This window comes from Carassius auratus, chromosome 23 (assembly GCF_003368295.1).
Source record: "Carassius auratus strain Wakin chromosome 23, ASM336829v1, whole genome shotgun sequence".
NCBI lineage: Eukaryota > Metazoa > Chordata > Actinopteri > Cypriniformes > Cyprinidae > Carassius > Carassius auratus.
The window spans coordinates 2,029,115-2,053,918 of record NC_039265.1 but is presented as its reverse complement, the minus strand read 5'-3'; the positions used below and the strand labels follow the sequence as shown (position 1 = coordinate 2,053,918).

The window sequence follows — 24,804 nt, the reverse complement described above, 5'->3', positions numbered from 1 at the left end:
GGGAGAGTAGGCTACAATGAGCACTAAGGCTATGTTTACGCAGCGCAATAAGCAACGCAACGCATAATTACACAGTACAAGTCATTATAATCAGTAACTATGTCACCACTGGATGCAACAAAAGCCTAGTTTGTAATTGGTTTTATTGTTTTTCTCTTGTCGCACTGGGACAAACGGCATCACAGTATGGTGAGGGGCACAACATATGTGTCACACGCTAGAGGCATTCGGCCAATCACAACACACTGGATAGCTGGCCAATCAGAGCACACCTCACTGAGCTTTGTAAAATCAACGCGTTTCAGAAAGGCAGAGAATAGAGGAGCAACAATAGTCTACATTATGTGGAAAATTGTGTTTTTTTTTGTTTGGTTTTTTTACTTTAAGCCGCTTAAAAGGGGGGTGAAATGCTAGTTTTCACTCAATATCCTGTTAATCTTGAGTACCTATAGAGTAGTACTGCATCCTTCATAACTCCAAAAAGTCTTTAGTTTTATTATATATTCATAAGAGAAAGATAGTCTGTACCGATTTTTCCCGGAAAAACACGACCGGCTGGAGGCGTGACGTGTGGGCGGAGCTAAAGAATCACGAGCGCCAGTAGGCTTTTGCGTTGACAGCGTTTGGAAGCTGACATTACCTTGAGGAAAAAACCAACCAAAACAAACCATGGCTAACAGTCAGATTCAGTGTATATTTATGATCCAGAATCAGATCCCGAGGCTGAAACTGAACGAGAGCAGCAGCAGCAACGACTCGCTCCGAGCGGGGCTCGAACCCGGGTCTCCGATGGGAGGCGCACGCTCTAACAAGGAGGCAGAGATATTTTAAGCGGTTTTACTCACCGCCTGCGGTTCCAGCACATGATCGTGACCCTTTGTCGTTGGGATTGCATCATCCTTAAGAAATAAACGATGTGCAAATCCGTCGTTAAACTGGGCCTTGTTTGTAAAACAAGCATCTTCGAAATGCAGGGAACAAACACAAACACTTGCACAACTCCGTTGATGCTCTGTAAAAAATAAACTCCATCCACTGGTCCCTTAATGCTGTTTCTCTTTTGGTAATCTGTGCAGGGTTGTCTTGCTCTGGCAACCAAAAACACACTCCTTTTGTGACATTTCGCGACGCTCTCGCTCTGATCAGTGAAGTCTGTTGTGCTCTCAGTGCTCTGCTATACGGGAGCGTGCGCTCTTCCGGCAGAAGTGCCTCAGGACCCATATAAGGAAATTCCGCTCCATCTAACGTCACACAGAGCCATACTCGAAAAAAACTTTCCGAAACTTGTGACAAACCGGAAGGAGTATTTTTGGAACAGAAATACTCCTTCAAATGTGCAACTTAATTTTTGAAACTTTGTCCATGTTTAGCATGGGAATCCAACTCTTTAACAGTGTAAAAACCTCAGTATGCATGAAATAGCATTTCACCCACCCTTTAACATTGCATTACACAAAATAAAAATGTTATTTTTATCAGCATCCTATGACCCCTTTAAGATCCTTCGAAAGCATAAAGATGTGGGCTAAAATGTTACATGAAGAAAAACATAGATATTGATAGATATACTGTCAAAATAATTATTCTACAAGTTGAGTCACCATTAAAACACACACACAATGTGTTTGTGACAAACAGGCCAACATCAAACAAAACCAAAACTTCACTAATATGGTTAACTAGTAGGAAATGAAAGTCATATTTCCCCAATAAGAAGTACCATGCAAATACACCAATGTCGGACCTTCCAACTGTTTTTGACTAGATATGATCGCCCAAAACTAAAAATGCTAAAAATATTTACCCAAAACCAAACTTTTGTTTAAAATAATGTTAAAAAGTCACATTTCATTAGCACTTCTCCTGTGGTGTGTCTCCACGAGATAACAAACGTCAGCTGAACCTTGACCCAAAATATTCAAAATACCAATAATACCGATCGCTCATTTTACTAAATTAAAACTTTAATCTTGGTTTCAATAAAAAAAAATCCCTTTATCACTACCCGTGACCAATAAATTACGATAACTTGATATTTGTAACATTAGTTTGTATTTTGTAGACTACATTGACAGCAAGTCATTTTAAAGTCTGGATATATTTAAATAGCATAATTGATATTCTCAAAAGCTGTGAACTTTCCCAATGCTGTTTTAGGATTTTATTCATTTTAATGACTTTCTCAGTTTTAAAGTAGGTTGATATTTACAGATCTTCAGTCTGATCTCTGGGCAGATTTCCTGTGACCATGTGTTCTTATAGGAGAGAAAATAAATGAGCATATGCTTCATATAACACACAATTCAGGTCCAACCACACCTAAATATCATGACTTCAACAACCTTGAACGCCACACACAGTAAAATCTGTTAAATCCTTCCATTCAGCAGAGCAGCCCTACCAAACGCCTGGTTTAAGAGCGTCACATTCATCTTCAGACGCACTATTACATCTCGCTGAGGCTCACTGGCTGGTTTTTTCTCTTCTGTTTAGTGTGGCTGATGCATCCGGAGCAAAGCGCAGCTGTGTGTAAGACATCCCGCCGCAGGAAAACAGCAGCGCCTGCCCTACAATCAGTCCTGAGACGAGCAGTATACTGCTGCTAAACGTCTTTAACCTACCGTCGGCCCAAAACAAAACCATTTGGTGTCACCAAAACAAATCAACTCAGTCCATCAAACGAAAATCACAGAGAATCCGGAGGCTGAAGATGCATCCTGAGCCTGTAGAAACCTAAAACCGTTATACTTTACGCAAATATCAAACCAAACGGTAACGCTTTAGTAAAAAGACCAATTCTCACTATTAACTAATTGCTTATTAGCATGCATATCATTAACATATTGGTTGTTTATTAGTACTTATAAAGCACACGTTCTGCATGAGCATAGTCTACATGCCTTACTCTACCCAACCCCTAAACTTAACAATGCACTAACTATTAATAAACAGCACATTAGGAGTGAATTGAGGCAAACCATGTGGTTAATAGTTTGTTAATGACGAGAAATGGAGCTTAAATTAAAGTGTGACCAACCAAACAGTCAATAAAACTAAAATCTGCTGAATAACTGAATGAAGCTCTTAATATGAAAACTCTTTATGTTTTCCCGAACAGAATATGCTTGTATAAACACGAACCACTATTAAGCATATTTACTAAACGCTAAGTGTGGTTGTGAATTATGCAAATGTAATTCTGAATCCATAATGCCAAGCACTGATTTATCATCCACCAATCTGAACTTACTCTCGCCCTCGATTTTATCCGTTCCTCTGGTCCAGATGATCTGCCGGGTCTCCAGCTTGACTTGAAACGTCCGTCGCTCCGGCCTCTGGGACTTCTTGGAGTAAAAGAGGGTCAGGACAGTGCCCAGCTCCAGATCCCGGTACAGATTGTTCACCTCGGTGTCGCTCAGCGTCCAGGGCACAGGGCCGTTGGAGGAGAAGCCCGTGGTCGCAGCCATTTCCCCTGTTTGTTCTTCAGTTCCTTTCCGAATAATTCACAGCCTGCCAGGCCTGATGAGGACACCTACCAAAATAAGGAAGAAAAGGGCATTAGAAAAATCACAAAACAGCATTGTGAAATAGTAGCAAATAGTATGAAAACACACACAGAGGCCTGCTCCGAGATGCATCCACATGTGTCCTTTAGACTTGGACTTACTGAGCTTTTTGCTGGTTATACATTACAGAAATATCTTAAGGTGAATGTCTGATATGTAACGTTATAGGTAATGAAATGCATCGATTATTATTATTATTATCATAACATATAAAGTAACAACACATATCATAAGAATCAGATTAAATGGAGTTGTTCTAATATTATTTAACGTTAGTTCAATACAGTCAATAAGATCACTTTATACGGATGCAACCAATGCAAGCAAACAAACAAACAAATAAACAAAAAATAACTGATGCTTATTATTACTAATAATAATAACAACAACAACAAGATTTAAAACTACACATTTCTTAAGTTTCAACACACCGATCAGATTTGAAAGGCTTCACATGAGATGCATTAGTTCAGATCGGAGCACCGATGATGATGATGATGATGATGATGATGATAACAGGTTTGTTTTGTCTTACCGTGTTTGGATGCAGCTGGATCTCCGGGACTCAGTAAAAGCAGAAACACAACGTCCAGTCTGTCCGCGATCTCAGCAGCGCTCATGTCGTCCTGTGCTCCAGATCAGACGCGGGTTTGTCGGATCCGAGCTGCGGCGGTGTGAGGTCTGTTCTCCGCCATGAGCTCAAGAGTGAGAGCCAGGCCCTTCCCCCATCAGCCGATCCCTCCAGCGCGGCGCGGCGCAGCGAAGCTCGGCCTCTTAAAGACACAGCGCCGCTCTCCGTCTCCACTCACCGCTGGAGCGCAGCGCCGGCGCAGTGTGCACCGTGCGCTCCTCTGTGCTCACTGTGTGAACGAGTATGCATTGGAATAGTATACTGCAATACTACACTTGCTATTGTTGACAGTGTGTATATTATGCACAGTATTTGAATTTCCTGTATGAATTGGACATAGATGACCCAGGCAACATTTGGGAACCATTAATAGTGTACTGCTTATTCTATACCACACAGTATGCACTGCACACTGCCTGCTATTTTGAACAAAAAGTATGTGAAACTGTTCAGTATGTCTGTGTTCAGAATGGAATACTGGTTGATTATTGCTGTGTGTACTATGTACTGCACAGTATTTCATACTTTGTAAGTGTTAAATAATATTCATTATGGTTCTTTGGAATAGTACTGTACTACAATACCAGAATTAATATTGCTGAAAAAAAAATGCACTACATATAGTTTGAAACTTGTTTCATAGAATGAAATCTGGAAGTGCTACACCAGCCATGTTGTTACTGTCATGTGACCGACCAGCATTTGTTGCAATGCTACTTTTTGCCTACTGTTTTTCAAATATCATAACTTTAGACATACTGCTCCTCTGGGCCACTGTTTTTTTTTTTTTTTTTTACGTACTATATATTATGTAAGTAGGCATATTCAGACAGCTTGGATACAACACAAGTGTACTGCTTATTATATGCTGCACAGTATGCACTGTGTACTACCTAATATTTTGTGTAAAAAGCATGTGTAACTATTCAGTATGTTTTTATGTGAAACATAGGCAGTGGTTGTGTATAGAGTGAAATTCTAAGACAAAAATAAAATTAGTAATTTAGCTTTTTTTTTTGGTAGTCTGGTCAAGGTATTAAAAACTACTTCTGGTTCACTTCCACTGGAAATGAAAATCTAGTGCTGTGCATTGATTGCATCGTGGCTGCAATGTGATGCAGTGTGCTCTAGATACAGCACTTACTAGCAAAACCAAAAAAATGTAGTATTCTTCTTATGTGCACATGCAGCACTGCCTACTCTCTTCATATCATTGTCAAACCAGGATTTGAAGTTATTACTCACCACTCAGTGGAGGAGAGACATCTTTATGCTGACTTATGTGAGGAAACAGCTGATCACTTTATGAATTGACAGTCTGTCCACTACTCCTCAATGTATTTATAATTAAACATTCATTTTGGCTGAGCTGTATCCTTATAAGCTTATCTTGTTAAATAGATTTCTGATTCCGAAACTCCTTTAAAATCATAACCTTTTTTTTTCTTTTTTCTTTTTAGAAATGCATATTCTGCAAATCAAAACTGGTATGCATAATATGACAGCAGACATGCATGCGATTGCACAATGCCCTCATAGGAAGAGGTTATAAACCAAAGCCGCAGGTGCAGATCGCTGCAGACACACGTTCAAAGCACAAGACACGGAGGATGTGGGTATGACCTTAAAACCTTTATTCTAGGCATATAACGTTAATAAACAAATGCTTAAACAAGGAAAACCCTCTTCAGATGAAGTTTTTCCATATTTCTTCAGGAATGTGTAAATCTGTCCTTTTGATACATAGGGTAGCCTTTTTTTCTTTCTTTCTTTCTTCTTCTTTTTTTTTTTTTTTTTACCAGATATTGTTTCATACAAGTATCAAGCATTCTGTTTTCATTCACTTCAGTTTCCCGCATTTAAGACCCAGTGTCATTTAAATTACATATACATTTCTCTGTCGTTAAATTACTGTAAACAATGTCTATATAAATCAACAGACTTAAAAATCCACCTTAAACTAAACTTGGCTTACACTAAGAGTTAATGTACAGTTAAACTGTCAATAATTACACTGAACACATAACCTTCACAAAAGGACTATGTAACCTGATAATGTCCTACTACACTAATGCAAAGCAAAATCAACATTGAAGTTCACATTGTTATACTGCCCAATAAATTACAGAAGAATGAAGGTGTGTTTAATTGTGTTATTAATCTTGCATATAACATTTACAACAATGTCTGAGCTCTAACCAGGTACCAGATGACTTCAGTTTAATTTATCAAAAAAAAGCAGTCTTACAGAAAGGGACTTTTCCTCAATTGGTATAAAAATATTTTCTTTAAGCTAATTCTTTTCTTTTTAAAGTATGGTTAGAAACAAAAAAAGAGCTATAAACTTGGGTGAAAGATGGATAAAATGTTATATTAGCTGCTTTTCATTTATATGCTTTTAAAAACTGTAAGCAGAACCTTACATGACTTCAAATTAAAAAGTACATTATCTAATAGATTTACCTCACAGTGGTCAGAAACATTTTTCTATTGACAGTGCACACGATGGACTTCTTCATTTATAGATTCATAGTTTAAACAGTGACCAACTGGCATAAACAAGTTTTCCTATACACTGGTAACTAGTGTCGTGCAATGTAAATAATTTCTTTTCGTGAGAAACTGGTATACCACAGCAAATTCTCAAAAATGTAATTACATAATAAAAAATTTTAAATAAAAAACAGACTAACACTAAAAAGGATACACAGTAATAATGGCTATATTTAAAATCATATACTTTTGGTAAAACAAATTTCTATGCACACATTAAAAATGAAAGGTTCATCCCTAATAGAGACATTAAAACAATTAAAAAAGACTACATTCACATTTTGTTGCAATGCATTGTCATGACATTGGTGCCTCTGATTTATATGTCAGCTAAAAACATTTTTCCCTTTTTAACTCAGTTTTATACAGAATTTCTCATTTTACATCTCTTTCATTAAGGATATCAGGCGTTGCAGTATTTCATTATTTGTTTCTATGAAAATACAAAATTCATCAATAAATCTGAAGGTTAAAACCAAAGGATACTAATGAAATGAACTACAGCCTTTCTTGAATAGACTCATGGTGTTCAGCAAGGCTCAGTATCAGGCCCTCTTCTGTTTTAAAAAAATGCAGTATGGATTGAACAAAAAACCACTTAACTCATGTAGACCCTCATTTTGAGAGAAACTACTGGCTTGCTCTGTATTTTTTACATAATCTTGTGCTAAATCTTCTTGATAAACAATCCATCGAAATAATAACAATAAAAGTTTTAAAACTCAAAGTCTTCATCTGTCATGTCAATAGCCCAGGCAAACTTTTCTCGCTGTGTTTTGTTGTAGATCTTCTCAATGGGAACTCCCCATTTTTTGCACCTGTGGAGGGAAGAAAGTAGTAAACAAGATGTCAAGGCTGGAGAAAGTCTCTTTCACAAACACACATTTAGCAGAGGTAAAGGTCAAAGAGATATTCTTCCATGCTTTTCCAAAACAAAAAGTCCTCGCATTGAGAAACTGGTGAAGGGGCCATTGTGTCATAAGATGGAGTTTTTCCAAAAATAAGCCGAGAGGTGGGCTGATGACAGTACACACAGAGGCAGGAGTCTGGTTCAGGCACAGACCCTTCTCTGGCCCTAAACCGCCACTACTCCCACCCACGGACATTACATACAAGAGGAAAACCGCCAGAGTCTATTGTTCCCGCCTGCATGTTTTTCCCCTCTTTACTTTGAAGGGACATATGCAACCTTAAAACTCTTTCCACACAAGAACTTTTTGCACTAAATCTACAGTAAAGCTTAAACTACTAGAATGAAGTCCAAGTTGCCAAAGTCAATGTGAAAACACAGATATCTCTTACCAGGCGACTGAGATTCGCGGGTCCAGGTAGTTGAGTTTAGATGTGCCTAATGCAATCTGTTTATTCTCTTCACGATCTGTGGCCTGAACCTCCAGCTTCATCAGCTGCTCAGATATCCTCTCCACTGCCTTCTTCTTCATCTCCACCGCCCTCAATGCAACAAAAACACACACATATATTAGAGAAAACACGTATGGCTATTATATAACAATCTCTTTATATCTCCTTTTTACTACCTAGTTTCAAGTTTTTCCGAAAATTTAAACAAAAGGTTTAAATAAAAGACTGCTTACTTTTTACTCTTCTCATTGCGAAGCGTCTTGGCATCGGCTTTGGCTGCTTTAAGTTCCTTCTTGGCAGCAGAGAGCTGTTTCTTTTTCTCGTCTATCTACAATAACGATACGCAATATTTCTGTTTATGGATGACTGCAAAAAGGCCAGAATTCGAATAACTCACTCGTCACTCGTACCTTGGTCTGTAAGTTGTGCATGGACTTCTCAAAGGTTTTTGGTGGCGCCCTCTGGTGGTTGCAGAGAACAGCCACAGCGCGATTCGCTCTGTTATAAGAGAGGATCTTCTCAGGGATGTTATCATCAGCTGTAACATTTAGGATGAAGGGGGTTTTAGGTCATTTAAAGAATTTTGAAATAAAATGGGTATCAGCAAATAATTGATCAAGTACACAGACATGGACCCGAGGAGAGACGGACTCACAGCTGCTCAGTTCTTTGAGCTGCTGCTGGAGGGTAATGGATGCATTATAAGTGCGAAACACTTTCGCCGTCAACCCATCCATCAAATCCTGGAGATGTTTATTCAGAATTGATGTCTAAAGAACAGAGCAGACAGTGCACATCAGGTGTTATATTTGATATACAAATTCTGAAAGCCTTCTGCGTATAATCTACTCCATGCCTTCTGTCGTCTGACTGATAGTTTAGCAATATTTAGCAAGCAAAGCCTTTTTAGTATAGTTGTAAATGTTGTGGTTCACGTGTCTCTTTGTTGTGAAATATATACTGATTTTTTACAAATGAAATATTACTGATAATACAAAAGTTGTTCTTACAAGATTGAAATTTACTGGAATGAAGCAGCTTAGGTTTACTTGATTATACAGACTTGCTTTTTAAAGAATCGTGTTCAAATATCAGTATCAAATACATTACATATTTTGAACTACAGAGCTGTGATCATCAAAATAAGCAATTATATTTCATCTTACTAAGATGTATTATTGGAGATATAGAGTGAAAACTGATATTTGTATCATTTTATGCAAGTAGTCTGTTGTACTAATCTCACTTATTACATTACCAGCTGCCAGAGTTTCATCTTACTTAGTGTCCATGTAAATATCAGCATATGCACAAATCATGTCATTTTGCTTAATTTGTGTCTGAATAAAACTAAAAAGGCTTTTTCCCACCTAGTATGAGCTCTATATTCTCACTGCATCATACTAAATGAGCCACAAAAGCATACCAAGCATACTGCAAATCCATTTAGGCAAAAGCACAAAAAATATGTCAGTGTCTGAATACTTCCAGACCTGACTGTATGCAATATTTTTTATTTTATCTCAAATAAATTGCTGCGTTTAAAAACAGAGTTGTTTTTGATTATCATTTCACAGCACAGGCTTGTTTAAACAAGATGCAGACTAGGAAAGAGGATGTTCATGGTGAAATGTAGTATGAAGGTCTTACATTGAGTCGGTCGAATAGATCATCTTTCCCCTGCTTGTTTTCAAGGAACAACTGAAGGTTTTTAAATACCTAACACAACAAAACCCAATATATATTCATTATGAATAAATATTAAATAACATCTTAAATCTCCAATCACTCAAAAATGAAAATTCTGTCATTAAATGCCTTGATGGTGTTAGGATCCTTGGTGTCTATGGAAGATCAGAAAGCTCTCGGATTTCATCCAAAATATCTTCATTTGTGTTCTGAAGATGAACGGAGGTCTTACGGGTTTGGAACGACATTGAGATTGAGCCATTAATGACACAATTTTCATTTTTGGGTGAACTATCTCTTTAAATATCACCAATATGCAGCTCATATGCAGATTGTCTCACTCTTTTCTCTACGGGGACTTTGTTGTAGTAACGGATGGAGTCTTTTCCCGGGAAGTCCAGCTCCACCACGTAGTCCTGTCCGTCCATCTGAGGGTGCAGTCTGATGTGCTCCACGCGCAGAGAGCAGCAGCCCACCGTATCTGCCGTCTCCCCCTCGTCCTTCTCATTCCCGGCCCTCAGAGCCAGCTACACGCAAACACACATCAACAGCTTTCAGTGCAGTACAGAGTCAACTCAGGCCGTCCTGATGAACACTCGTCTGAAAACACGTCGTGCATTTAAAATCCTTTAATTCACGGCAAGCCGTTGATTGTCCTGCTTATTCAAGGCCATTTGCCAAGTTATACACAAGTTAAAATCAGTATTGCTCTTTGCAGCGCAAAATTTGACTGGAAGGGTAAAAATGCTAATGCTAGTGCTAACATTCCAGTGATTTTGCCACCTCGTAGTTTGGGAATATAATGAAGTGACCTAGAATCTAGGCTATTTATTACAAAAAATCACGAGGAATCGGTGATGAGTTTATGTGATCGCAATCTGCGATCTCCGACTGTGTGTGTGTGTGTTTGTGTGCATCAATTAAAGCAGCGCATTAATATATACCGTGATTAAACTTTTGTTTACCAATAGTTTTGCAATATTTCTTTTTTTTTTGTGGTCCAATTCAAATCTGGGCCCTGAAGCACCTCCAGTCGAGGACCACTGATATATGTTACTAGGTCACACTTTAGATTAGGAAACACATATTTACTATTAAGAGTTTTCCCTCAATAAACTCCTAGTTCGGTGCTTATTAATGGTTTATAAAGTAGTTGTTAAGTTTAGGTATTAATATGTGCTTTATAAACAGCTGGTAATATGCATGATAATAAGCAACTGATTAAAACTAAATAATGTTTCCGAACCTAAAATACTACCAATTACTTAATAAAAAAGGGTAGATTATGACTAATATCTTACTTCATTACTGAAAGTTCAATTTAGCTCAAGATTAGACCAATTAGCATGATTTGCTCCCAGAAAGCAAATGTAGTGAATGTGAAGCCTCGTACACACCGAGATGATCGCCTGTGCTTATCACCTACGTTTTTCGACAGGTCTTTGTGTTCATACCCAAGCAATCTTCGGTGACGATGAGCCGAGTGAACATGCAAATTCACTCCCCGACATTAGACGGCACATAGTGAAAGACAGAAATACCCCGCTACACATCAAATCCTATTTGATCTGCAATTCCTCTCCGTGACAACTTCCTCTTATCGAGATTTTTGTAGTCGCTGTTGCGTTTGTCATGAAGCATCTTCTTGTTCTACTTCCTTCCTCTTCGTCGTTAGGTATCAAGTGTGCTCGGCAAGACTGGTTTGTGCTTGAGCGCCACCAAGTCATGTTTAACTGTAACCTCAGCAGCTCCATGTACGTGAACAAAAGCGCAAATCTCATTTGTCACCCAGTTATTAATGCGGCGTGTCAAACCAAAAAAAAAACAATCCTGAGGGATTTTCTTTTTAAATTACGCTTTTACATCTCGCGTTTCGCATTGGCACCCTTTGTTTAGTCACGAGGCGTTAAACATCGGCGATAATCACGCAATATTCGTCTTAACAGATGATGTGAGGTGGCCTGTGTGATGAGGAGACCTTGTCAATGAAGTACAGAGCGACGGCTCTCTGTCTGATCCTCATCTCTTTACTCCTCCAGTCCTCGCGGTACTGCGCTCGGATGCGCTCCACACTCTTCTTCAGCCGCCGCGCCGTCTCGTACTTCTGCCAGTCCTTCTCTCCCTGAGACACACGCAAAAATCTCAAGTCAGAAGTCCATTGTTTGCATTTCATATGCCAGTTTGTCAATATAACTGCCATTCAAAGTTTGCATTGGACCATTAATCAATCAATCGACTACTAGGATAAAAGTAATAGAAGTCTATAGATAGTCCCCACAATTTACAGAAACAAATGTGTGTGTGTGTGTGTGTGTGTGTGTGTGTCAGTAAGCAGCGCATTACTATAGAATGGTGAAGCTCTAATGATGGGATTGGGGCTAGGTGTTGGCTGACCTTGATTCTGGAGCTGGGGTTGAGCATGATGTATTTGATGGAGCCCTGAATGTTCTCCGTCCAAGACACCAGCCACGTGACTTTATTATCATGACGAACTTCCTTCCACCTGCTGCCTGGAGGCGCTTTAGGGTGGACCGAATCTCTGAGGACAACAGACGATGGAGGATCATCATATTCTAAATACACGTAACAGTTTTACTGCTTGTTGATAAAAGGATTTGTTTTAACCTGACAGTGAAATCTAATGTGGAAAACTGAGATTCCTTCTGTTGAAGATCTGTATGAAAGATATCATCAGAGTTTGAGCATGACACATCTGCCAAAGCAAAACAGGATCAGGCCGGCCACAACACACACAGGAAGTGGAGCTCTGACACGCTCTCAGGATAAACAGCTCCTCTACAAGCGGTGAGCAACAACAACAACAGCCTGCTAAATATATGGGCTGCCTTAGGTCAAGACCTCAGATTATTAACCACTAAACTAACACTTGTGAGAAAGAAGTCTGCTTAATTGCATTGTATGTGCACTTATAGTGTACTTCAAATCTTTACTTGTAGATTCTACAATATTAATGTCATAAAATGCCTTAAAAAATTTAAAAAGAGTTCAATTTCATTATTATGTTTATTAACAAGTGTGTGTTAAGAAGTGTGTGTTATAATTAAAAAGCATTATCGTTACTTTGTCCGGCTTCCAAGTGCACTTATTTTGATGTGTTGACTAACATGCTATGTACTATCCACAGACGGCATTTGAATGTGAGCTGAGGTAAGATGCAAACTGCTAAACATGACTAGACAATTCAGCAATATTTACAAACTGTTTGTTATTGTTTGTATATCTTTATATTTCTACCGTAATTGCATGTGTCTAAGAAAATGTTTCAAAAATCTGTAAAAATATACAAACCTGATTCCAAAAATTTTGGGACACTGTACAATTTGTGAGTAAAAAAGGAATGGAATAATTTACAAATCTCATAAACTTATATTTTATTCACAATATAATATAGATAACATATCAAATGTGGAAAGTGAGACATTTTGAAATGTCATGCCAAATATTGGCTCATTTTGGATTTCATGAGAGCTACACTTTCCAAAAAAGTTGGCACAGGTAGCAATAAGAGGCCGGAAAAGTTAAATGTACATATAAGGAACAGCTGGAGGACCAATTTGCAACTTATTAGATCAATTGGCAACATGATTGGGTATAAAAAGAGCCTCTCAGAGTGTCAGTGTCTCTCAGAAGTCAAGATGGGCAGAGGATCACCAATTCCCCCAATCTGCGGCGAAAAATAGTGGAGCAATATCTGAAAGGAGTTTCTCAGAGAAAATCTGAAAAGAGTTTGAAGTTATCATCATCTACAGTGCACAATATCATCCAAAGATTCAGAGAATCTGGAACAATTTCTGTGTGTAAGGGTCAAGGCGGGAAAACCATACTAGATGCCCTTGATCTTCAGGCCCTTAGACGACACTGCATCACATACAGGAATGATACTGTAATGGAAATCACAACATGAGCCCAGGAATACTTCCAGAAAACATTGTTGGTGAACACAATCCACCGTGCCATTCGCCGTTGTCGAATAAAACTCTGTAGGTCAAAAAAGAAGCCATATCTAAACATGATCCAGAAGCACAGGCGTTTTCTCTGGGCCAAGGCTCATTTAAAATGGACTGTGGCAAAGTGGAAAACTGTTTTGTGGTCAGAAGAATCAAAATGTGAAGTTATTTTTGGAAAACTGGGACGCCATGTCATCCGGACTAAAGAGGACAAGGACAACCCAAGTTGTTATCAGCGCTCAGTTCAGAAGCCTGCATCTCTGATGGTATGGGGTTGCATGAGTGTGTGTGGCATGGGCAGCTTACACATCTGGAAAGATGAGCACCATCAATGCTGAAAGGTATATCCAAGTTCTAGAACAACACATGCTCCCATCCAGACGTCGTCTCTTTCAGGGAAGACCTTGCATTTTCCAGCATGACAATGCCAGACCCTTACTGCATCAATTACAACATCATGGCTGTGTAGAGGAAGGATCCGGGTACTGAAATGGCCAGCTGCAGTCCAGATCTTTCACCCATAGAAAACATTTGGTGCATCATAAAGAGGAAGATGTGACAAAGAAGACCTAAGACAGTTGAGCAGCTAGAAGCCTGTATTAGACAAGAATGGGACAACATTCCTTTTCCTAAACTTCAGCTACCGGTCTCCTCAGTCCCCAGACGTTTGCAGTCTGTTATAAAAAGAAGAGGGGATGCCACACAGTGCTAAACATGGTCCCAACTTATACATTTCTCAGTTTAAACATTTGATATGTCATCCATGTTGTATTCTGAATAAAATATTGAAACTTTAAACTTCCACATCATTGCATTCTGTTCTTATTCACAATTTGTACAGTGTCCCACTTTTTTGGAATTTGGTTTGTAATTTTAAAATCCAGACAGACAGACAGACAGACAGACAGACAGACAGACAGACAGACAGACAGACAGACAGACAGACAGACAGACAGACAGATAGATAGATAGATAGATAGATAGATAGATACAAACAGACATAAAAACATACAAATAAAGACAGACAGAAAAAGACAGACATACAGACAGACAGAGACAGAGACCAGTAATATAAATCAGTAATAATAATGATTGCTCAGGGACTGACTTGCTGCAGTTGATGATGATGTCCTGGGGGCGGATGCGGCGTTTCAGTTTGCCCATTTTAGGATGATCCCCACGGCCGCGGAACAGACCCGGCGGCTCGATCCGAAAGTTCCCGATCCGCTCCCTGTGGTTGTCCATGACACAGTATCCGTACTCCTGCAGAATGCGCTCGTTCTCTTCTTTGATTTTCTGTAGAAAATTGATTGATTGAATAATAGTTTAAATGTTTTCTGCATGTGTGTGTTTGCATAGATTCAGGTCCAGTGACAAACTAACCTGTTTCTCCTCTTTCGACATCTGTTTTCTGGCCTCGGATTGTGCTTTAAAGTACTCGTGCATCTCAGTGAAGTCACATCTCTTCAGCTCTGTGATCTTTGACTTCTCCTCTGATGTCATTTCCTTACAAGAAACATTTTGTGATACAATATTTCCATAAGAACAATTTCAAATATTTACACATTTCCAGCTGCTGATAAAACTATTCCTGTAAAACCTGCATTTGTCAACAGTATACTGACAGTAATGTATTGGAAAGTGTGTTACCTTCCTCCAATCTTTAAAGAAGTTCTTTCTAAATATGTCTTTAGTTGTGTACTCATGGTCAAGCATTTTTGCATAAAACGTGGCCACTTCCTCTGCACCAGGGCTCAGCTTCATGGCCTTTCCTGTGGACCACACCACAATTATCTCAACATCTGAAGATATCCTCATCATATACATGTGCTGGTCATATAATTAGAGTATCATAAAAAAGTTGATTTAATTTACAAATTCCACTCAAAATGTGAAACTTGTATATTATATTCATTCATTACACACAGACTGATATATTTCAAATCTTTATTTCTTTTTCATTATAACTGACAACTGAGGAAAATCCCAAATTCATTATCTGAATATTACAATATTGAAGACACCTGGTACAACACTCTAATCAGTTAATTAACACAAAACACCTGCAATGGCCTAATAGAGAGGAGAAGGGAAGGAAAAGATGTGGTAGAAAAAAAGTGTACAAGCAATAGGGATAAGCGCACCCTGGAGAGGATTGTGAAACAAAACCCATTCAAAAATGTGGGGGAGATGCACAAAGAGTGGACTGCAGCTGGAGTCAGTGCTTCAAGAACCACTACACACAGACGTAAGACATGGGTTTCAGCTTCGCATTCCTTTCGCAAGCCACCCTTGAATAACAGACAGCATCAGAAGCATCTCGCTTCAAAAAGGTCTGGACTGCTGCTGAGTGGTCCACAGTTAAGTTCTCTGATGAAAGCAAATTTTGCATTTCCTTTGGAAATCAGGGTCCCAGAGTCTGGAGGAAGAGAGGAGAGGCACACAATGCACGTTGCTTGAGGTCCAGTGTAAAGTTTCCACAGTCAGTGATGGTTTGGGCTGCCATGTCATCTGCTGGTGTTGGTCCACTGTGTTTTCTGTGGTCCAAGGTCAACACAGCCGTATACCAGGAAGTTTTAGAGCTCTTCATGCTTCCTGCTGCTGACCAACTTTATAGAGATAAAGATTTCATTTTCCAACAGGACTCTGCACCTGCACATTGTGCCAAAGCTACCAGTACCTGGTTTAAGGACCATGGTATCCCTGTTCTTAATTGGCCAGCAAACTCACCTGACCTTAACCCCTAAGAAAATCTATGGGGTATTGTGAAGAGGAAGATGCGATAAGCCAGACCCAAGAATGCAGAAGAGCTGAAGGCCACTATCAGAGCAACCTGGGCTCTCATAACACCTGAGCAGTGCCACAGACTGATCCACTCCATGCCACGCCACATTGATGCAGTAATTCAGACAGAAGGAGACACAACTAAGTATTGAGTGCTGTACATGCTCATACTTTTCATGTTCTTACTTTTCAGTTGGCCAAGATTTCTAAAAATCCTTGCTTTGTCTTGGTCTTAATATTCTAATTTTCTGAGATACTGAATTTGGGATTTTCCTTAGTTGTCAGATATAATCATAAAAATGAAAAGAAATAAACATTTGAAATACATCAGTGTCAGGAGAAACATGCTGGATTCAGTTGCGGGTTTACACTGAGCTTTATTAAAGCAGATAAGAGAAGGCAGATGAGTATCGTTCCACAGTTTAGCTCGTTCGACAGCCGAATACCAGAGCAGTGTTAATTTCGTTGACTAAATATTTTCGTCATTATTTTCGTCACGAATATATTTTTGCCGACGAAAACGAAACGAAAACTAAAATAGAAGGCACTGATGGAGACTAAAACTATGACTAAATTGATTGACATTATCGTCAACGAATAAAGGACGAGACGAAAATAGACTGTGACGAAAATCAAATCAGCAGACGGGAGAGATGCGAGGAATGAGCAAAAGAACCGGCAAAACAGAACAGACTGCATGAGAGAAGAGAACCAATCAGAGCCTGACTTATTGAGACGTGAAGCGAAGGTTTTCAGTTTTTATGAGCTCCCGGGAAGTCGGCATTCGAAGAGGTGATAGGGACTTTAAGCAACAGCCTCTGGTGGAACGGCAACGCCATTCTGGCGTTGTATTGCGCCTGCGCGAATTTAACTGCTACTTTCTGACGTTCTAATTTAACGGTCTACTACGGGAGAACAGCTGATTTGCCAGAGTCGCTACAAAGTGAGAGGTTAGGTAAATAAATGTTATGTTTTTAGACTTATTTACATCATACAATATTAAAAACTCCTCTTCTGACAAAAGATTGTCATTTAACGCCAAAAGCAATCCTTCTCTTGCTTTTTTAAATTATATATATTTTTAGATCTCAATAAATGAATTAATGCTGCGTTGCGCTGTTCTGTTTTACCGTTGCTTAGTGACTTTTACGTTCTTGGCTACAGCGGTGTGACGGCAAACTTCCGGTCGCTGTAGCCGTTCCATTCGCAGCTGTTGCTTAAAGTCCCTACTGTCTAAAAGAGCGACAAAATGTCCACAGCTCACTTCACGTTTGACGACTAACAAAACAAAACAAAGTGTAAAGCACGCGGAGCGCTCATTCGTGGCAAGAACACAACCAATTTGAAAAGACATTTACAGACGAGCCACCCGGACATTTTCTCAAATGTAATTTTACAACGATGTTCTTTTGTTTATTGAGCTAAGCAAAATTGGAATAGTGCAGTGCGTAGATGTTGTAGCATTAAATATTACGAACTGAAAAGTACTGTAAAATAGCCCCTTCTTCAAATTAGATGCGAGCACAATACTAATAGGCTACATAATATCATGATAAATACATTTGATTAATAATAAGGTTTAGTATATTTTATAATGTTCTACTTGTTGACAATATCACAAATATTTCTATATTAGTCATGTGAAACATGAATGTTCACATCCTATCATTATACATACAAATCTAGCAATATTGTAGTATTTAAAACATACAATATTGCTAGACAAATGAATACCTTATAAAATCTTGTTACTTTTTTTATCCACCTAGCTGCCAACTTATTAAATATTTACTTTAAATGTATGCACTTATTGTTCAGCTCAGCTGTAAGCTTTAAGGTCCTGGACCTAACGTTATTTTTCTTTTATTGATGGTCAATTGGCAGCTAGTTATTGTTTACATTATCATGACAGTGTTTGTTGCTGCATAAAAGCTTTTGAATCGAAATAAAGACACAGTTGTGTTGAAATAAAGTTGAATTTGTGTTTTATATATTTTGGTTAAGTTTGTTTCCTATACCAGCTGTAAAAAATTGTCTAGTAAATCTGTTATTGATTTTAGTCTTATTTTAGTGGACTAAAATACCAAGCAATTTTAGTCGACTAAAATACCAAGCAATTTTAGTCGACTAAAATACCAAGCAATTTTAGTCGACTAAAATAAGACTAAAATTAAAACAAATCAGATGACTAAAACTTGACTAAAACTAAAAAGAATTATAGTCAAAAGACTAAGACTAAAACTAAATTAAAATTTCGTGTCAAAATTAACACTGTACCAGAGACATGAGAGCTGGAATCTTCTACTGCATTCGTGAGAACAAGAGACAGAGCAAAACAGCAAAAGACACAGGAGCCTGAAGACAAGACAAGGTGAGTACACAGTCCAGCTCGAGCTATTGGTAAGAGTTACAACAGTCTGGCAATGAACAGAGAAACACAGGGAATTATAAAAGCAACAAATTAGAAGAGCATTGAGAACAGGTGGCGAAAAAATAAGGTTAACAATGGAGAAACAAGGAGGGCGGCGGAACTGATATTCTAATTATATGACCAGCGTATGTATACTCATTGTACATGCTGATACTATTTTTAGTTTTTAGAAATTGACTATTTGTGACATTTATTTTCACCTTTTCTAATTAATTAGTTATCTCTTTTAAGAAAGCATACTATGTAAAAAAATAGGAAACAGCACTTTTTACAGGCAAATCATCTTAAAGTACTAATTGTATTGGTTGTAAAAAAAGAATGAAATTATTGGTCAATCTGTAATGATTTTAGTGTTTCTGAGCAGAATATGATAGCGGACAGGTGGGGGGGGGGTCAAAGGTCAACCCTCCTCACCATCATAATAAAACCTGATACGGTCTGGCAGTGGTTCATACGGCGGGGGAAACACGGGCCCTTTGTGCTCCAGAAACCTCCATTTGGAGCCATCTGTGTATTTCTCCTCTTCCCACCTGAGAAACAGAGCAAGACACAAACACTGCAGATAGTACGGAGAAACATTAAAAAATAAAATAAAAGTACAAGTTTGTCTCACCATTTCCACTTTTCCTGCGGCTCGTTTTTGGCTTTCTTCTTCCCTCCAGTGGAGTCTTTCTTCCCCTCTTTGGTTCTCTTCTTTGGTTTCTTTTCCTGAGCGGGTCAGATCTGACATGAGTAACAATCTAACGCCAAAGTGAAGGAGCAGGTAGATAGAAAGAGCGATGCATACCTCCCTCTCCTCATAATCACTGTCCTCCTGTTTACGTCTTTTCACTTTCTTCTCATGGTCCACTTTGACCTTTTTGGGTTTGTGTTCATAGCTGCTTGACAAACAGAAATATTATGGGTTTAGCAAATGTGTGCATGTGCTGAGGATGATGGGAACTGATCTGTAATGCACATACTCGTCTCCCTCCCGCTCTCTCTTGAGAGGTTTCTCATGTTTGATGGGCTGATGATAGCCGTTGTCCTCTTCCACTTTCACTGACAGAGAGCTGAAACAACACATAAGCAGTGGAACATGCCATTTTTATTTGTTTATCTTGGTGCATATATAAAATAACAGGCTATTTATATTTTCCAATGTGCAAATCAAAAGACTGTGACTCATAAAAGAGGAGCATCGCTTGTCTTACCTTACGAAGCCGTTCTCTTGATCTCGATATTTGCCATCAGAGCTACGAAACTTCACAAGAATACAAATACACACCCAAAAGAAGATTTATAAGCATGCTCAAACTGACACATCATTTCATTCATAATATTTTGTGGCTGTCTGGTACGGCACAAATAAATCAACCTTTTCTTCTTTTTGCTTATCTTTGTGCTTAAGCCGCTCTTTTTCTTTCTCTCGATGCTTCTTCTCAGAAGAGCTTCTGTGTTCACTGTAAAACAAATGAAAAACAGATCAGTTTCTCCTTTAGGACACTAGATAAATGAATCTCTGATGATGACTAATGCCATTGAAATGGGCAGGACTGCAACAACAGACCAATACACCAAAGCAGAGGTCAACGCATGAGGAGTAATGATGCTTACAAACCTTCAAACAAATGGTCAAAATAACAGAAGTAATGAAAAGAATCACCTGTTCCCGTTCTTCAAGTTTCCTCGCTCTTTGTCTCTCTTGAGGTCTTTGTGGCTGTGTTCTCTGTGTTTATGTTTGTCCTTGTGTTTGTGTGAATCTGAGCCAAAAACCATAAAGTGTCATAAAGACCAGCGAGAAAACCAGACAGGTTTAGATTCAGAGATGCCATAAATCTCAATGAAACGCATAATAATTCATTTAAACTCAGAAAACTGACCGACCCTCAGGCCATCCGAGATGTAGACGAGTCTGTTTCTTCAAATGTAGCATTGCATCATTTGCTCATCCTCTGCAGTGAATGGGTGCCGTCAGATTGAGAGTCCAAACATCTGATAAAGACATCACAATAATCCTCGAGTAAGAAAAGCTGTGTGTTTGAAAGAGAAACTTCATCATTAAAATGTTTTCAACTTCAAACTGTGGTTTCCAGCTAAAATATAATTGCTTTCTCCAGTGAAAAAATCATCTTGTGTGAATCAGGAAAGAAATATGCACAGATGGAAAACAGTCCAGAACGGTTCAAAACAAGTGTGTGGGTGGACAACAGACTTTTCTTTGCAAACAAGATGCTTCTCAAGATATTAACTGATGGACTGGAGTGGACTGGATTACTTGTTTTTATCAGCTGTTTGGACTCTCATTCTGACGGCACCCATTCACTGCAGAGCATCCTCTGGTGAGCAAGTGATGCAATGCTACATTTTGGATGGCCTAGGGGTAAATATATTTTCAGCAAATTTTCATTTCTTAGGTGAACCTTTAACATAACATTAGTAAAAGCAATTGGCACCGTTGTACACTCTTAACACCCCTCAAATGTCAGTGATATGCAATGGCATACAGTAAATGAAACCATTTCACACTACATGATGCTACATCATAATAGCAATTACCAGTATATTACGTGGTTATTATAGGATTGTGTTGCAATTCTTAATTAGCAATAAAGTACCAGAAAGGAAATTTGGTAACCTGTTGCTCCACGTAAACACCATTGTATATAAATATATGGTAAAATATGGTAATCATACATTATGATAGTATATCTTGAGTAAGTGTACCCATTACACTTATCAAGATTTTGGAAACTTTTAATTTATATTTAATTCATTTACACACTGAAAATTACTTAGTGCATGCATCACAGAGTAAAACAGCACATCAGTGATCTGGTCATGTACAAACACAATGTGCTGTTCTCATTCAATTCTTCATGCTTTTGTGCTACTGTATCATTTAAGATCACCTGAAAAATGTAAGACCACCATGAAACATGCAAAGCGTGATGCTTTGGCAGTGCACTAGATTGTGAAGCCAGTCCAATGACTGCATGGGGTTTGTCTGCTAGCTCAAAAAAACCCATTTTACCAGAATTACACCCAATTATATATACTGTACACATCAACATATGAATCTCTTACATTGATTGAACCCTCCAGTGCTCCTTGTGTGGAGGCCTTTATTATTTCAACGAAATGTAATGTATTTGAGTTTGATATTTTGGTCACACTTTATTTTAAAGTCCAATACTTGTTATTAACAAACCATTAACTATGACTTTTGTCTCAATAAACTCCAAATGTGTTGCTTATTAATAGTTAGTAAGATAGTTGTTAAGTAGATATTGGGTAGAGTTAGGGATGTAGAATATGTTCATGCCGAATATGTGCTTTATAAGTACTTATAAACAGCCAATATGTTAATAATAGGCATGCTAATAAGCTATAGTTATAGTTAATAGGGAGAATTGGTCCCATAACTGTTAACAATATCTTGTATTTCTTTGAATGTTTAGGGGATATTATGATACCAGATTATATTTATGCAGTAGTTTTAATCCATTTAATGAATATGAACATTTTAAAAAAATAATTCAGAACCATTTAACCTTTTCAAATCATGTCCATTATTTAGTAATTATTATTTTATTTTATTTTTGTATATGTGTGTGTGCTCCATAGACTGTGTACTCCAAAACTTTTATCAAGTTTATACCATTCATGGAGTAAAACAATCAAAAAAGACCTCAACATTTTTGAACGAAGAACAAAAGAGGGTTAAAAAGAAGCATCCTTTCCAAATAATCACTAGAAATAGCTCAAATAAAGTAATTTCATGCATAATCATTGTTTAACATCAGTCCTAACTTGACTTCGGCTGATCTTACAGGCTTGAAACTAAACCAGAACTCAAAGTGACAAACAGATCAACTAAACAGTGCTTTTATTCCCCGGTTTAGAGTGGACAGGGCATACAGATCACTGTACACCACAAATATAACTCACACGTATTTCAGGCAGTTTGAAGGAGTGTTTAGAGACTAATATCAGCGTACATGAGTTTCAACTGGGACTGTAAATCAAGACTGACTGCAGAAAACCTTTGTTTGTGGTCTTAACTAACTACAAGACTGCATTTCTTAACCTGTCGTTTTGTGTCCACCTATATACTGAATGATTACCATATTCATATAACCCAAACCATAATCCTACCATGGTGAATACCAGGAAATATGCCAGTTATACTACATAACAGGACTTTTATGTTAATGTTACCATAGTTTTAGCTTAACCCCATAGTGATTGAGTTACCACAGTTGTGTTGCTCACAGAAATATACCAAAAGCTTCTTTCATATTACTGTATTATGATTTTTCATTAGCAGCTGTGGTTACGGTGTTATCTCGGTCGGTTATTTCGTTATCATCTCTGCTGTCTCTCATAGAAATGCTGCTTATGTTGAGAGAAAAGAAAATGGCGCAGAGACCGAGTCCTCACGCATCGTCTCCTCGCTTTCAGACCGTTATCCTTCAAAAGCGACACGATGACTGTCGTTATCCGCTAACCGAGATACTTCTCTACACGAATAAGCCGTCGGTGTGCGGTATTTGAGGTGTTACGTGTGATTTCACAGCGCCGTTTCTGAACAATAGACGGACGGGACTGCTTCATCTCACTGTATTTAACTGTCACGAGCGCTTCAGCGCTTCTCTTCTGTTAAAAACACTTACTGTAGTCCTCAGACCCGGACTGCATCTGAAACACACATGTATACAGCATTTAAAGACATGTCAATGACACAAACGCATACAATCAGAAGATACGAGCGCATAAAGCTGGCGCTGGGCCATTGCAATGTTGTCCTTTTACGTGCAATCTTAACTTTTAGTTTGTCAAGTTTACTGCAATCACGGAGCATTTTTATTGCAGACATTTGCAGATATGTCCTGCGAGAATGGTTCAGTATAGAGAGCATGCTAGACATGGTACCTGGTGCTGTTTGTGTGCATGATCTCCACTCATGATGACACTCTGGAGATGAAGAAGGTGATGATGGTGATGATGAAGGTGTAAGCTGGAGATGATGAAGCTGCCGGTGTTTTAAAAGCTGTGACAGTCGTCGAGCTAAGTCTGACTGTGCCGCTACTGCGCATGCGCTGCGTCTGGAAAACACGATCCATAATCACACTCTCCAGGACACACACGCAAACTTTACACTGATCTACACACGCTGGGAAAACTCTGTCGATGACACCCAAATGTGTGTGTGTGTAAGGATAGCAATACCAGTCAATTTAGTCAAAAATACTATAGTGGTTTATAGTAAACACTAGTGTTTTTGAACCATGGCTGCAATGAAGGCTCCAGCAAAATGTAATAAACACTGTAGTATGCTTTAGTTTTAAACTGTAGTGTAATATAGCCTACCTTATATTTGTAGAAAACTTAGTGAGTATTGGGTAAAGTAATTTTGTTTATATAGTTGTTATATCTTCACAGTAGCTATAGAATTACCACCACAACTTAATTCAACTTTATTTATAAAGCCCCTAAAAAAACAACTAAGTTGACCACAGTGGTGTACAGTCAGTTCAATTAAAAGAATAACAAATAACTCAAATAATAATAACAATAATTAACAAAAAATCATTACCCATGAAAAACATGCAAGACAGCCCCCGGCGGGTATCAACAGGAACAATACCTCAGCACTCATTCCTGATCAGAAGCTAATATAAAACAATCAGTTTTTACTGCTCCTTAAATTCATTCAGAGATGATAATTGTTGCAAAGACACTGGCAAACTGTTCCAAAGCCTCGGGCAATTAGCGCAAACACTGCACACTCGCCTCTGAACCTCAGTTTTGATCGAGGAACATGTAGGAGATTTTTTC

General features: G+C 38.4%; 2 protein-coding genes across 5 annotated transcripts in view; both read right to left on the bottom strand.

The window, feature by feature from the left end:
- plcg1 (phospholipase C, gamma 1) overlaps window positions 1-4,343 on the bottom strand; it is a 45,141-nt gene extending 40,798 nt beyond the window's left edge. Inside the window, exons 1-2 of one of the 2 annotated variants that reach the window (XM_026199205.1) lie at window positions 4,102-4,343; window positions 3,251-3,532 (exon numbers count right to left, since the gene is read on the bottom strand). In XM_026199205.1, the coding sequence (XP_026054990.1) occupies window positions 3,251-3,467 (217 nt within the window). In that variant the 5' untranslated portion in view covers window positions 3,468-3,532; window positions 4,102-4,343. The remainder of the gene's footprint in view (window positions 1-3,250; window positions 3,533-4,101) is intronic. The other variant, XM_026199206.1, reaches the window with a different exon arrangement.
- Window positions 4,344-5,814: 1,471 nt separating this feature from the next.
- On the bottom strand, window positions 5,815-24,098 carry top1b (DNA topoisomerase Ib). 3 transcript variants are annotated; one of them, XM_026199203.1, is made up of 21 exons: window positions 23,899-24,097; window positions 23,640-23,664; window positions 20,630-20,726; window positions 20,342-20,426; window positions 20,178-20,227; window positions 19,947-20,036; window positions 19,772-19,862; window positions 19,598-19,692; window positions 19,399-19,514; window positions 15,420-15,541; window positions 15,153-15,275; window positions 14,878-15,065; window positions 12,196-12,340; window positions 11,780-11,923; window positions 10,143-10,328; window positions 9,763-9,831; window positions 8,768-8,882; window positions 8,523-8,650; window positions 8,346-8,440; window positions 8,053-8,202; window positions 5,815-7,568 (listed from the first exon to the last, which is right to left on the bottom strand). In XM_026199203.1, exons 1-21 carry the CDS (start codon window positions 23,929-23,931, stop codon window positions 7,466-7,468), a joined length of 2,250 nt encoding a protein of 749 aa, XP_026054988.1. In that variant the 5' UTR covers window positions 23,932-24,097; the 3' UTR covers window positions 5,815-7,465. The 3 variants fall into 3 exon arrangements, 2 of the variants coding, with proteins under 2 accessions (XP_026054988.1, XP_026054989.1); XM_026199204.1 differs by lacking the exons at window positions 23,640-23,664; window positions 23,899-24,097 and adding an exon at window positions 20,851-20,905; XR_003275326.1 differs by lacking the exon at window positions 5,815-7,568 and having other exon boundaries at window positions 8,157-8,202; window positions 8,742-8,882; window positions 23,899-24,098.
- Between the last annotated feature and the right edge of the window lie 706 nt (window positions 24,099-24,804).

Coding starts and splice junctions, on each gene's coding strand:
- top1b (XM_026199203.1), bottom strand. CDS start 23,931: ATGAGTGGAGATCATGCACACAAACAGCACCAG. Junction 11,924..12,195: donor ACCCCAGCTCCAGAATCAAG/GTCAGCCAACAC, acceptor CGTGTGTCTCAG/GGAGAGAAGGACTGGCAGAA. Junction 8,883..9,762: donor ATCTATTCGACCGACTCAAT/GTAAGACCTTCA, acceptor TCTGTTCTTTAG/ACATCAATTCTGAATAAACA.